At 36.0% G+C, this 12,223-nt stretch overlaps 1 protein-coding gene across 4 annotated transcripts in view; it reads right to left on the bottom strand.

The window, feature by feature from the left end:
• LOC113061409 (transcription initiation factor TFIID subunit 4-like) overlaps positions 1-12,223 on the bottom strand; it is a 69,937-nt gene that overhangs the window by 33,524 nt on the left and 24,190 nt on the right. For all 4 annotated transcript variants that reach the window (XM_026230486.1, XM_026230485.1, XM_026230484.1 and 1 more), the window contains 3 exons: positions 10,798-10,928; positions 9,567-9,692; positions 5,723-5,779 (listed from right to left, as the gene is read on the bottom strand). In XM_026230486.1, the coding sequence (XP_026086271.1) occupies positions 5,723-5,779; positions 9,567-9,692; positions 10,798-10,928 (314 nt within the window). The remainder of the gene's footprint in view (positions 1-5,722; positions 5,780-9,566; positions 9,693-10,797; positions 10,929-12,223) is intronic.

The raw sequence follows: 12,223 nt of genomic DNA on the forward strand, positions 1-12,223 counted from the left end.
CTTGTTGTGTTCGTTTGTTTGCATTAAGTTTATGCATAATAAAAACCCTAACCCTAAATTTTCAAAAAGCCTAAATTTTCAAAGATCTTTAAAAAATAGTTTTTAAAATTTTCTTATGCTCACCGAAGCTACATTTATTTGAGTAAAATACAATAAAAATCTGAAATATTATTCTAATGTAAAACATCTGTTTTCTGTGTGAATCTGTGTTAAAGTGTAATTTATTTCTGTGATGCACAGCTGTATTTTCAGCATCATTCCTCCAGTCTTCAGTGTCACATGATCTTCAGAAATCAGAATAATATATTGATTTGCTGCTCAAGAAACATTTCTGATTATTATCAGTGTTGAAAACAGTTGTGCTGCACAGTATATTTGTGGAAACCGTGAAATCTACAAGTTTCTTTGATGATTATAAAGTTCAAAAGAACTGCATTGTTTTTAAATAGAAATCTTTACATTATAATTGTATTAACTGTTAAATTTGATCAATTTAATGCATCCTTGCAGAACATTAATATTAATTTATTAAAATAATATGTATAAACACACACACACACACACACACACACACACACACATATATATATATATGACCCTGGACACAAAACCAGTCCAACAAAATCGCCTTTAAAGTTGTCCAAAACGAAGTTCTTAGCAATGCATATTACTGATAAAAAAATTAAGTTTTAATACATTTACGGTAGGAAATTTACAAAATAGCTTCATGGAACATGATCTTTACTTAATATCCTAATGATTTTTCGCATAAAAGAAAAATCAATAATTCTGACCCATACAATGTATTTTTGGCTATTGCTACAAATATTCCCCAGAGACTCAAGACTGCTTTTGTGCTCCAGGGTCATATGTATATATATATATATATATATATATATATATATATATATATATATATATATATAGTACAGACCAAAAGTTTGGAAACATGACTATTTTTAATGTTTTTGAAAGAAGTTTCTTCTGCTCATCAAGCCTGCATTTATTTGATCAAAAATACAGAAAAAACAGTAATATTGTGAAATATTTTTACAACTTAAAATAATAGTTTTCTATTTGAATATACTTTTAAAAAAAAATTATTCCTGTGATGCAAAGCTGAATTTTCAGCATCATTCCTCCAGCCTTCAGTGTCACATGTAACATCAGTCGATCACATGATCATTTAGAAATCATTCTAATATTCTGATTTATTATGAGTGTTGGAAACAGTTCTGCTGTCTAATATATTTGATCAATAAAAGGTTAAAAAGAACTGCATTTATTCAAAATAAAAGAAAAAAATTCTAATAATATATATTCTAATAATATATTTTCTTTATTATCACTTTTTATCAATTTAAATATAAGTATTGATTTTATTTAAAAAAAAAAAAGAAAGAAAAAAATAACTGACCCCAAGTTACTGACCAGTAGTGTATATTGTTATTACAAAATATTTATATTTTAAAAACATAGCTTCTTTTTTTTTTACTTTTTATTCATCAAAATATCCTAAAAAAGTATCACATGTTCTGAAAAAATATTAAGCAGCAGAACTGTTTCCAACTTTGATAATGAATCATCATATTAGAATGATTTCTAAAGGATCATGTGATAATGATCCGAAAATTCAGCTTTGAATCACAGAAATAAATGATAATTTAAAATATAATACATTTAAAAACAATTATTTTAAATTGTAATAATATTTCACAATATTACATTTTTTTCTATATTTTTGATCAAATAAATGCAGGCTTGATGAGCAGAAGAAGCTTCATTCAAAAACATTAAAAATAGTAATGTTTCCAAACTTTTGTCTGTACTGTATATGTAGAATGTCAGTTTTTAGATGATTAATCTGTGGATTGGTCTCAGATTAAATTGCTCTGATTGATCTTCTTCAGTGTTTGCCTCCACTCTCAGTCATCAGCAGCGGGACAAACTCCAGTGTTTCGGCACCGGGAGCCAGTGTTTACTCCACCTCTGTTACTCTGTCCTTGTCTGTGACACGGCGGCCGGCGGGCGCGCTGGACCAGGGGCTGTTGTGCTGAAATACACCGGTTTACCCAGGTGGTCAGCTGTGGTCACTCTGCGTCCTCTGCCCTGCGTCTCCTCTCCTCTCCTCTTCTGTTGAGAGCGGGGCACGGATGATGAATCTGTGGCCGCAGAGTGTCTGTGTGACCTGACACAGTGATGTATCTGCCAGGGCTTCTCTCGCTCGCTCTCTTTTATGTATCTGTGGCTTCTTTCACTTTATTTTGCCTTCTTCCTCTCTCTATTTGTCATGTGTCCCCTCACAATCTCTCCGCTTCTCTCTGCAGATTCGTTGTATCTGCGGCGAGGCGCTGCTGATTAGGGCGGGCGGCCTTGTTCCAGCATCCGGTCTCTTTTTTTTGGCCATTGATTTTCACCGAGGGCATTTTAAAAATATCCCATCTGACCTTTGGGCATCGCTGAGGACTGTGGAAAATAGGTTCCCAAACACACGCGCTCGATGACATTACAGGGAATCGAATGTTTGTGAAGGGCTGAAAGAGACGAATGGTTAGGAAACCTGCCCCGATCAGACAACATCTGTCCGTCAGACGCTCGTTTAACAGCGTCTCCCGAAGGAAAGACAAATCACAAGTCAGATCTCGTCGATATCACGACTGTCGTATCAAGGGAGAGCAAATTGAAAAAGACTCAGGAGAAGCTTCTTATAGATTGGCAGGAAAGAGCTCAGAAATGTCTCCGAATCAAATCTCAGAGATCCCAATGTGAACTTTTATAGCATGCATAATGATGCACGGATCGTTTAGTTTCGGGAGAATTTGTTGAGGAATATTTGAGACCAAGCTAGTTGCAGATTTTAGTATCTTGGCTAGTTTGAGCAGAGTTTGAGACATCTTTCTTTTTTTTATTATTATTTTATATTGCACATCAGAAGCTACTAAATACATGTTTCCCAGAAGAGAAAATAAGTACAATTTAACCTGTTTATCCAATGCTAAAAGTTTACACACCCTGCCTCTCAATGCATTGCATTGCCTTTTTGAGCATCAGTAATTTATTATTATTCATTTTAATTTCCAAAGTACTCAAGCGTATTTAAATTAAGTTGCAAAACTCATGTATTTTGTAAACTGTAGTGGAATAAATTAAGTAACCTTCCCAACCCTAATTGCAATCTACTGTAGGAGAAACAAAAGGTGTAAAAGTCCAAAATATATGACGGGATGTTAGTCAAAGATGATAATTATGTCATCATTTACTCACCCACATCATTCCATACTTGTATAAATATCTTTTCTATGGAACACAAAAATTGAGAAGAGATGAGTCTGAGTAAATATGAGAACCTTTCCTCTTAAACTAAATTAGTGTGTAAATCTCATCAAGTTGTTGGTATAAACATGACTACTAGTGACAGAAACGCTCTTTTCCTAACACACACACATCACATAAGTGCAGTAAACTCTGTGTGTGTGTGTGTGTGTGTGTGTCCATGGCGTGGTTATGAGTAATAAACCTCTCTCTCGCCGCTCTACCCGTCACAGAGAGTGAAAGCAGCGCAGATCAACCTCATTATCCTGATGAAAATTTGGGCAGATGTGTGAAACCTCTACGACAGAGGCAAACAGCAGCTCTGTCGCCTGCAGCCGATCAGGAGATGAAAACCGGAGGAAGAACCGCACTGAGAAACGACCACGGCCATTACGCCCGGAGAAAGAGAGAGAGAGAGACGGGAAAACGCCATTCCTGGTGCAACAGCAAATAAAAGTGAGATTTCAGCCTATTTAAAATTCTGATTGGAAACAAGTTGGGAGTTTTTGATGACACAGACGGAGCGGGTGTGTGTGTGTGTGTGTGTGTGTGTGTGAGTAGTCGTTCTGTGGTTGGAAAGTTAATCTGGCTGTGTTGAGATGATGAGCTGCCTGCCACTTAACAGGGCGGAGATCCACTTTGATCACACGGCCTCGGGCACAGCCTATTACAAATCACCTCATTTACATACAGCACCGGCTGATGGGAAGACTACAATCCACTCGAAAGGGTTACACCTCTCTAATGTGGAGCAGGAGAGACAGAGAGAGAGAGAGTGAGCGGAAACAAGGGTGATACCTAAAAAAAAAAGATGGACAGATGACAATCAGGAGATCTAGTGAAGAAGATACACGGGTGACCAAACCTTAGAACGAAACATCAAAGTTCAGCGTTTATGCTTCGGACTGTTATTCCTCAAATCATGTGTGCATCAAGAAAGGTGCATTGTTTTTTAGTAAGTAACTAATTAGATGCATCATTCTCACCCGCTGCACCTTGAAACAGGAGGAAGAATACCACAAATGCACATCTAAAGAGCAGATGATTACCGATCACTTTTCACCACCAGAACACTCTAGCAACCCCCAAAAACACTGTAGCAATCGCAGCATGCCGAAAAACACTCAGAACATCTTAGAAACTGCATTGCAACCACTTCAGCATAGTGAAAAGAGGTTTGCATGAACAAAAACACTTGCATTTTCTTTAGAGAACATTGAAATTAGTAATGATAAACATATAAAAAAGATGTGGGGTCTGGGGTTTGTTCACAATTTGTACAAAAGCAATCGTTCCTAATGCATGAGAGTAAACCACTATTAGATGGTGTGTATAATTAATTTGGACTGTACACCTTTCAGAACTGAATTGAGAATCAATTTAAATTCTAATTCCTGTTTTAAACAGGATGCAGAATTGCAATTTGAATTTAAGGAGGTAGAATTACCAGTAGATTAAACATGTACAGTATGGCACTAACAAGGCCGAGATCAAGGGTTTGATTCCCAGGGAAAGCGTTCACTGAGAATATGTGTAACTTGAATGCAATTTAGGTTTCCTTAGATAAAAGCATCTGCCAAATGCATAAACGTGCATTTAAGTGTCTGATTCAGCTTCCTTTGTTTTGTAATAGTTTTAGTATTTAAAGCAAAGTCATTTTCTCAGATTGACAGTAGAAACACAGCTTCCGGTGGAAGGGTGGGATAAAACTCGGCTTTGGGTCGAACGATCAAACCAAGTGAGCAATTTTACAAATGCATGTCTATGTTCGTATCAGAGGAGGTTTTGTTTGGACATCCAGGGCACTATGCACCATCAGTGACGGCCGGAGTGCAAACACCACAGTGCACGTCACAAACACATGCATCTAAAGCAGTTTCTTCAAATACCACAAATGCATGCATCAGCCTCGCATCAAAGTCAACTGTTTTCGGTAAAACTAGTGCGTCATTAGATCTACCAGGAATTGAGAGCCGCACTGTTTTTAATTGACACCATAACAAAACAAAAATCAATGTGGGAGAAGACACAAGCAAGTAATTTGTGTCTCATACCACAGTAACGAATACTAATTGTCTCCCGTCTTGCGAGCACAGGACCAGATCGAGCATCATCCGCCTTTATGATGCTAATGGCCTCTGCAAATTATCCGTCAAACGGGAAAAACTCTGACTTCATCTCCAATCAGAGATTGCACAGCACATTCTCCTAAACACCAGCCCAGAGCTGGAGAGAAAGAGGAAAACGCTCATTTTTGCACAGGACATCAATCAGCGAAAATAATTCCTCAAACTTTCTTCTTTTCTTTTTTTCCAGAGTCAGACTTTAAATGGCATTACATATGTAGCACGGCATAAAAAATTCATCTGCGGGAGCCTTGAAATGTCAGTGGTAATGATGGAAGCCTCACCTCCTTTGCTTTCTGCTTCAGACGGGCTTGTTCTGGATCTTCTTGCCGCGAGCGACTCTGGGAGAGAAAGAGAGAAAGATGGAGGGAGGATGAACGACAGGAGGAAGGATGGAGGGAGGGAGAGACGGCAGGTGAGAGCATGTCGTGAGCTCACCTCATCTGCAGCACTAAAATAGTTAGGGACAAATGAGGGCAGATCTGATGTGTCAAGGACGGAGTGTGTGTGTGTGTGTGTGTGTGTGTGTGTGTGTTCAGAAGTGAGTGATTCTAGACCTGCAGGCTGTGCCTTTCAAACACACACACACACACACACCGCCATAAGCAACTACTCATCAAAAGACAACACACACACTGTTACAAATGCAGAAGCAGCCTGACACTCATCAGTGTGTGTGTGTGTGTGTGTTTGTGTGCATGCATACAAATGCAGAAAATTCAACAATTATTCCAATTTGTGTGTGCATGTTTGTGCCAGTGTCAAAACTGTTAGCCCAACATGCATCTAGTGGGCCTTTCGTCACATAAAGTGCTGCAGGAATGAGTCCTAAAACCCAGAAATGAGCACTTCTGCACTTCCGGTTCCCTCTGCTGAAGTCAAGGGGGTTTGGTCAAATGCCTGAAATAAGGCTCAAGCTCAAGAACTTTTAAAATAAGCATCGATATTTTGTGTTGAGTTTGTTTATTTATTAATACAAACTCATGCATTACGTGGAGCATTCAAAATGCTCTGTTTACATATGCAAAGGAGGAACTGTATTTAATTATGCATTCATTTGCATAAATGTCCTGGAATACTGGATAAATCAAGGTTCAGAATTCTTGTTTTATTCCGATTGAAAGGTTTTAGAGGGGATTTTTTTCCTCTTTTTAATCTCTCCATCAATTAGAAAACGCTGTCAACAGAAAGAACAATAAATAAATACATTTTGACATTGTCTTTAAGAATGAAATGTATAAAATCAGGCAGATGTTACGTGAACAAACCCCCCAGTAAAACTCTTCAGAATAAAACAGGTACTGCTGAGGTGGAGGAAAAAGTAATGTACTTGAAATAGATAAAGTACAATAAAACAAACACTTAAAAGTGTATTTTAAAATTATATGAAAAGCCAACTAGCCCAAAATCAAATTAAACACAATGTTTTTGCCTGTAGCATCTTGTCTTAAAGATTGAAAAAGCTGTCCAAAGTTTAGCGGACATTGAAGTTTACAACCATGTGGTTCCCTTTCTGTTGATCGCATTTAGGCTTCATAAAGGTTGTGTTCATTTGTGGAAACTATCTTGATAAAATGTGTAAATCGTGTGTGTGTGACTCCAGTCATACTTGAAATGGAATGATCTCAACCCCGAAAAAAGCTAGATTTGTTTGTTCTATCTTGTCAATATTCATTTATTCGTTGTTTCCAGACTATGCTGGCAAGGATTTGTGGAGTTCAGAGAGCTACAGACGAAACGTTTACGATGCATTTGAGCTGGAAACACATATGCATGTTTCCCTGATCGCGTTTTAGGCTTCAGCAGAGTTGAAATCCCTAACAACTGTGATACTTCAGCTTGTGTAACGTCTCATTCAGGCCCAAAGTCACAGAGGTCGGCGTGGCCATTCACACTCGAGTACGAGCTAAACGGTCTCGTTTTGGGAGATATAATCTCCCGCGCGGCCGAGCTTTGGCATAATGATGCCGTTAGGCTGAAGGGAGGCGAGACTCGGCCATGCGAAGGAATCTTTACAGCGGGTCATCGTCTCTGAGCTATATTAGTTAATGACAGAAACGAGCTGAGATATTTTACTGTGGTGCCTGTGTTTCCTGGTCATCTCACAGGATCAGATCAGAAGATAACAGGCCAGAAAGATGAGTAAGAGCACTTCTCTGTAAATAAAAACACTCTTGGGTAAACTAACATTGCCAATTTATTTTGTTATTGTAATTTGTATCTGTAAAATATGTTGCAGAATGATTTAGACAGAAATTGGAGATCTGTTATTTGATTTCTTTTAAACAACAAATTATACAAAAATGATTTTTGACTTGATGTCTTTCCAAAGCTCATCTAATGTCAGTGCTCAGCATCATTAAGATACTATTAAGAATTATATGTTATATAGTTTTTATTTTTGTATTTTCTGTTTTCATGTTAACTTTAAAGTTTTTGTAATTTTGTTGTTTTAGTCATTATTATTATTATAATTAATAATAATTAATTTGTAACATCCCAATATTGAGTTGTATATATATATATATATATATATATATATATATATATATATATATATATATATATATATATATATATAATTTATTTTTGTTATATTTATTATTATTATTATTATTATTATTATTATTATTATTATTATTATTATTATTATTATTATTATTATTATTATCATTATTATTTACACATTTTTTTGTTAAATTAAATGAAAAGAAAAATGTTGCTTTGGCACCTAACTGAAATATATATATGCTTTTATATTTTATTTTACTTTATTTAAGAGTTTATTTCATTTCAAGAAACAAAATAGTTTTTATGGGTTTTATTTTTAGTTAATTTATAATAATCCTCTTCTAAAGGGCGAAAAAGCAATGAAAATCCCAGATTTATTACAAGTTTCAGCCATCTGATAATTTTATTTACTTTTATTAATGCTAAATTTTTTGAAATAACATCAAACCAACTTGTGGCTCAAAAAATCTAATTGGCTGGTGTTTTATACATTTTTTGTCAGACGAAGCACTTTGACCTAAAATATTGACTGCACATGATATTTTAAAATAACATTATAATAATTTATCACTAAAATCAAATGTACACGGGTCTCTGATGTTGGTTAATGGTCACATGACATGAAATAAAATATGTATATTAAATAATTTAAATAATTTTATTTTGATTGGTTTGTTTTCAAATTACTTCATATTTTTAATTCAACTCATGAACCCCAGTTTGAGAAATCCTGATGAATAAGATGAATTTTTGAGGTTCATTGGTCTTACTGATTTGATTAATAAAGATATTGATTACAGCTAATGGCCAACTGAATATCAATAAATGAAATACAATTTAATGATGCAACTAATTTTACACAACATTACGTCAATTTCAATAAGAAAAAGATTTTAAAAACTGAAAAACATGATTTTCAATAGATGCAACTTGAAAAGTAACTCTTTCCATTGACAAAATTTTCCGGCTTTCTGTGTTTTCTGAAAGAAGATTGAATGTCAAAGAAGAAGCAGAAACAAGGAATCACATTTTTCGGAAAATAACCATGGTAAAAGTGTAGTAAGCATGCTTTTTTGGTGTATTGATTACCATTTGTTTAACCACAGTTTACAAATACCATGGTCAAATTGGTTAATGTGGCAAAACTAACTATACCAACCATGCTTTTTTGGTTTTATTTGTAGTAAAACCATGGTTAACTTTGGTAAGCAGATGCATATGTAAAATAATGCATTCATCAAACATTAATCCTTATTTAAATCAAAACTGCCTAACGATCCAGGAAGTGGTTCAGGACTGTGATGCTCTGAATGTGTTCTGAATCTGATCCAGATGTAGTCACGATTTTCTCAGTTTTTGGTTCAAAATATTTGCTTGAAACTTAAGTGTTGATAAAAAAAGATTGCATGAAGCTAGAATAAAATTAGTTTTTGCTATAATGCATGTTCAGATATTCATACAACAAAATATTCTGGGTGCCATTACACTTTAATGACCAAAAATACTTGTGGTGGCTGGCCTTTTTTATTTATTTTTAAGAGTTAACAGGGTTGGGTGATCTAACCCATGCATTTGAAGAAACGAGAGGATCTTAGAGACCACGAGGAGCCAGATTACCTTCGCCGCTCTGAGGAGAATCTCTCGTTCTCGCTCATCTTTCCTCTGCTTCTCCATCCGTTCCAACTGCTCGAAAAACTTGAGCTGCGAGCGCACATCAGACGCCTGCTCGTACCCCTCATCTTCCTGCAGAGAGAAAGAGGTCAGGAGAAGTTTCCAGACACATTTTAAGTGTTTATTACTCAACCGTGATGAAAACTTTCTTCTCAGGCAGGTGAGATTTAAAAAAACATGTTTACTTTAGAACACGACCTCGATGATTTGCGCAATCCCTTCCTCTCTTTATTTTCTGATTAGCTCGTCTCTCCTCTCATCCCTGTCTCCGTCTCTCCTGTTCTTTGATGGCTATGAAGTCAGCCGTGCCGGTTTCAGGACGCTCTTGTTTTCTGCTGATGTCAGTTTCTTCACACAGACGCGTCTCGTACGGCTCATTTATAAAGCACCAGACGCAACAAAAAGCCACAACACAGACCAAACAGAAAAACGAGAAAACAAAACGTGCGTCCGTGATGGCGTTCCTCTTCGCCATGTACACAAATAAACAGCTTTTAAAGCGCTCCGCCACCTGCTTTTCCTCCTTTGTGGGTTTGTTTTGGGTTTCCGTTAACGCGAGTCTCTTGTGTTTAATGTGTGTGGGGTTTGAAAACTGAATTGTTTACCTGTCTACTTCAGTGTCCCAAAAGTTTCACTTCAACAGCAGCATTTCAGCAATACTTTACAATACGATTGCATATATACATATATCGAATGCATTTAAACATTAAAACTGCACACATAGACATGCATAATGAGCTAACAATAGAAAGTTTATTAAGAAAAACTACAGCAAACCAGTCAAGTTATTCAATGCAACAGCCAGTCAGAATGCAAATGAAAATTAATTTTCATGTTAATGATGTTTGATTAGTTTTTGCTATGAGCAGACGAATAAAACAATGTGTGTGTGTGACTGTGCATTTATATTTTCTTCAGCCTGGGGTTTATTCATTTCACTTTCAGAGTGAAACGGGCAAAAAACAAACGTTTTATATTAAAAACAAACAAGGAAGCCCAGCCCAGATGAGAAAATGGAACACAAAAGTAATGTAACGTAATATAACGCATCACTTTCCATGAAAAGCAGATACTTTTTTTAGGAAGTAATGCAATATTGTAATGCATTGCATTTAAAACCAACTTTCCCCAACACTGTATTTAAATAAGAAAAGCATCTCTTCCACAAATCTGGTACCTTAGACGAGTCCATTCTGTGCTGGGCGATGGAGGAGACTTTCTCCAGCACCGTGCGTAATCTGGACTGAGTGGCGTGAGAGATGAAGTTCACAGCCTCCAGCGGTACGTCCGTCACTCCGAACCTCTTCGCTGGAACAAGAAAGAAGCAGATGCAGATGTTACGAAAAAACATCAGTAATCAAACAAAACACATCACCGCGCAGATGTATTGGAAGGAAGTTCAGCGAGAGTAAATTACATCTGTCCTGTCTTATAAATCTGCTAGGTCCAATGTGTGTTTAAACAACAAAGATTGTTATGATGAACCGACACGACCTGCATTTAAAACACACGTATGTTCAGAGGATCATTTCCAAACCTGATTTCCTGAGATTTCTGAGTTTGGATGAGACTCTGTGGTTTGGAAAGGTCAGCAAATCTGATCCAACCACCCAGAAGAGCTCAAGCAACTCTGTCTCAGTTTTTTTCTCCTAAAATGTCTTAAGAAACACAAAAACAGAAAGTCTATACAGGAGCTATAAAACGAGCAATTCTGAGTCCATACGGAGATCTCTGAGTTTTGACTGCAGATATATGAATAGCACAGTCTGAGTCATTTTGGAGAAAAATAAGAGATTATAAATCGAAAGCAACTTCGTCCATTGCACTGATACTGAGGAGAAAAAACAAAGACTCTCCTATGAAAAACGATTTTTTCTTTTAAAGGATAATTAGCACCAGTTTTTAAAGACCGCTGCGAACCGTCTGAGCCAGAAGTCTTTCATCTAAAATCTGAGTCAAGTCTCGAGTCTTTAAGTCTGGGTCGAATCTGGATTTTTAATGAGTTGCTGCAAATAAATTCTTGGCCTTAAAAATCATATTTACAAAGTTGTATTATTAAGATAAAATATGTTCCAGGGATACAACAATAATTGAAGCTCAAATTGAGTTAATCCAAGATACAAAAATACATAGATATACAATTACAATTTATGTCAAATGTATTTTACATAATGGTTAAATTATTAATTTGAGGAGGCACGTTCATATTCAAAATCATGTGTAACACCATGATGCAGCCACTAGACACTAATCAATCTAATTCTAGTTATAATTCTAATTAATCAGTTTTAGTTGAGAATGCCCCCCCCCCATAAAATAATTTAGTCTTTGGGGGATATTTGTAGCAATAGCCAAAAAAAAAACATTGTATGGGTCAAATTATTGATTTTTCTTTTATGCCAAAAATCTGGATCAGGAATCTTTTTTTTTTTGTTTTTTGTTTTTTGTTTTTTTGCGTCCTCAGATTCCAGATTTTCAGTTGTGTCTTGGCCAAATATTGTTCAATCCTAACAAACCCTACATCAATGGAAAGCTTATTTATTAATCTTTCAACCGACTCCTTCAAACCAATGATTCATTCGGAGATGAAGCAAGTGACTGTC

This window comes from Carassius auratus, chromosome 43 (genome assembly GCF_003368295.1).
Source record: "Carassius auratus strain Wakin chromosome 43, ASM336829v1, whole genome shotgun sequence".
NCBI lineage: Eukaryota > Metazoa > Chordata > Actinopteri > Cypriniformes > Cyprinidae > Carassius > Carassius auratus.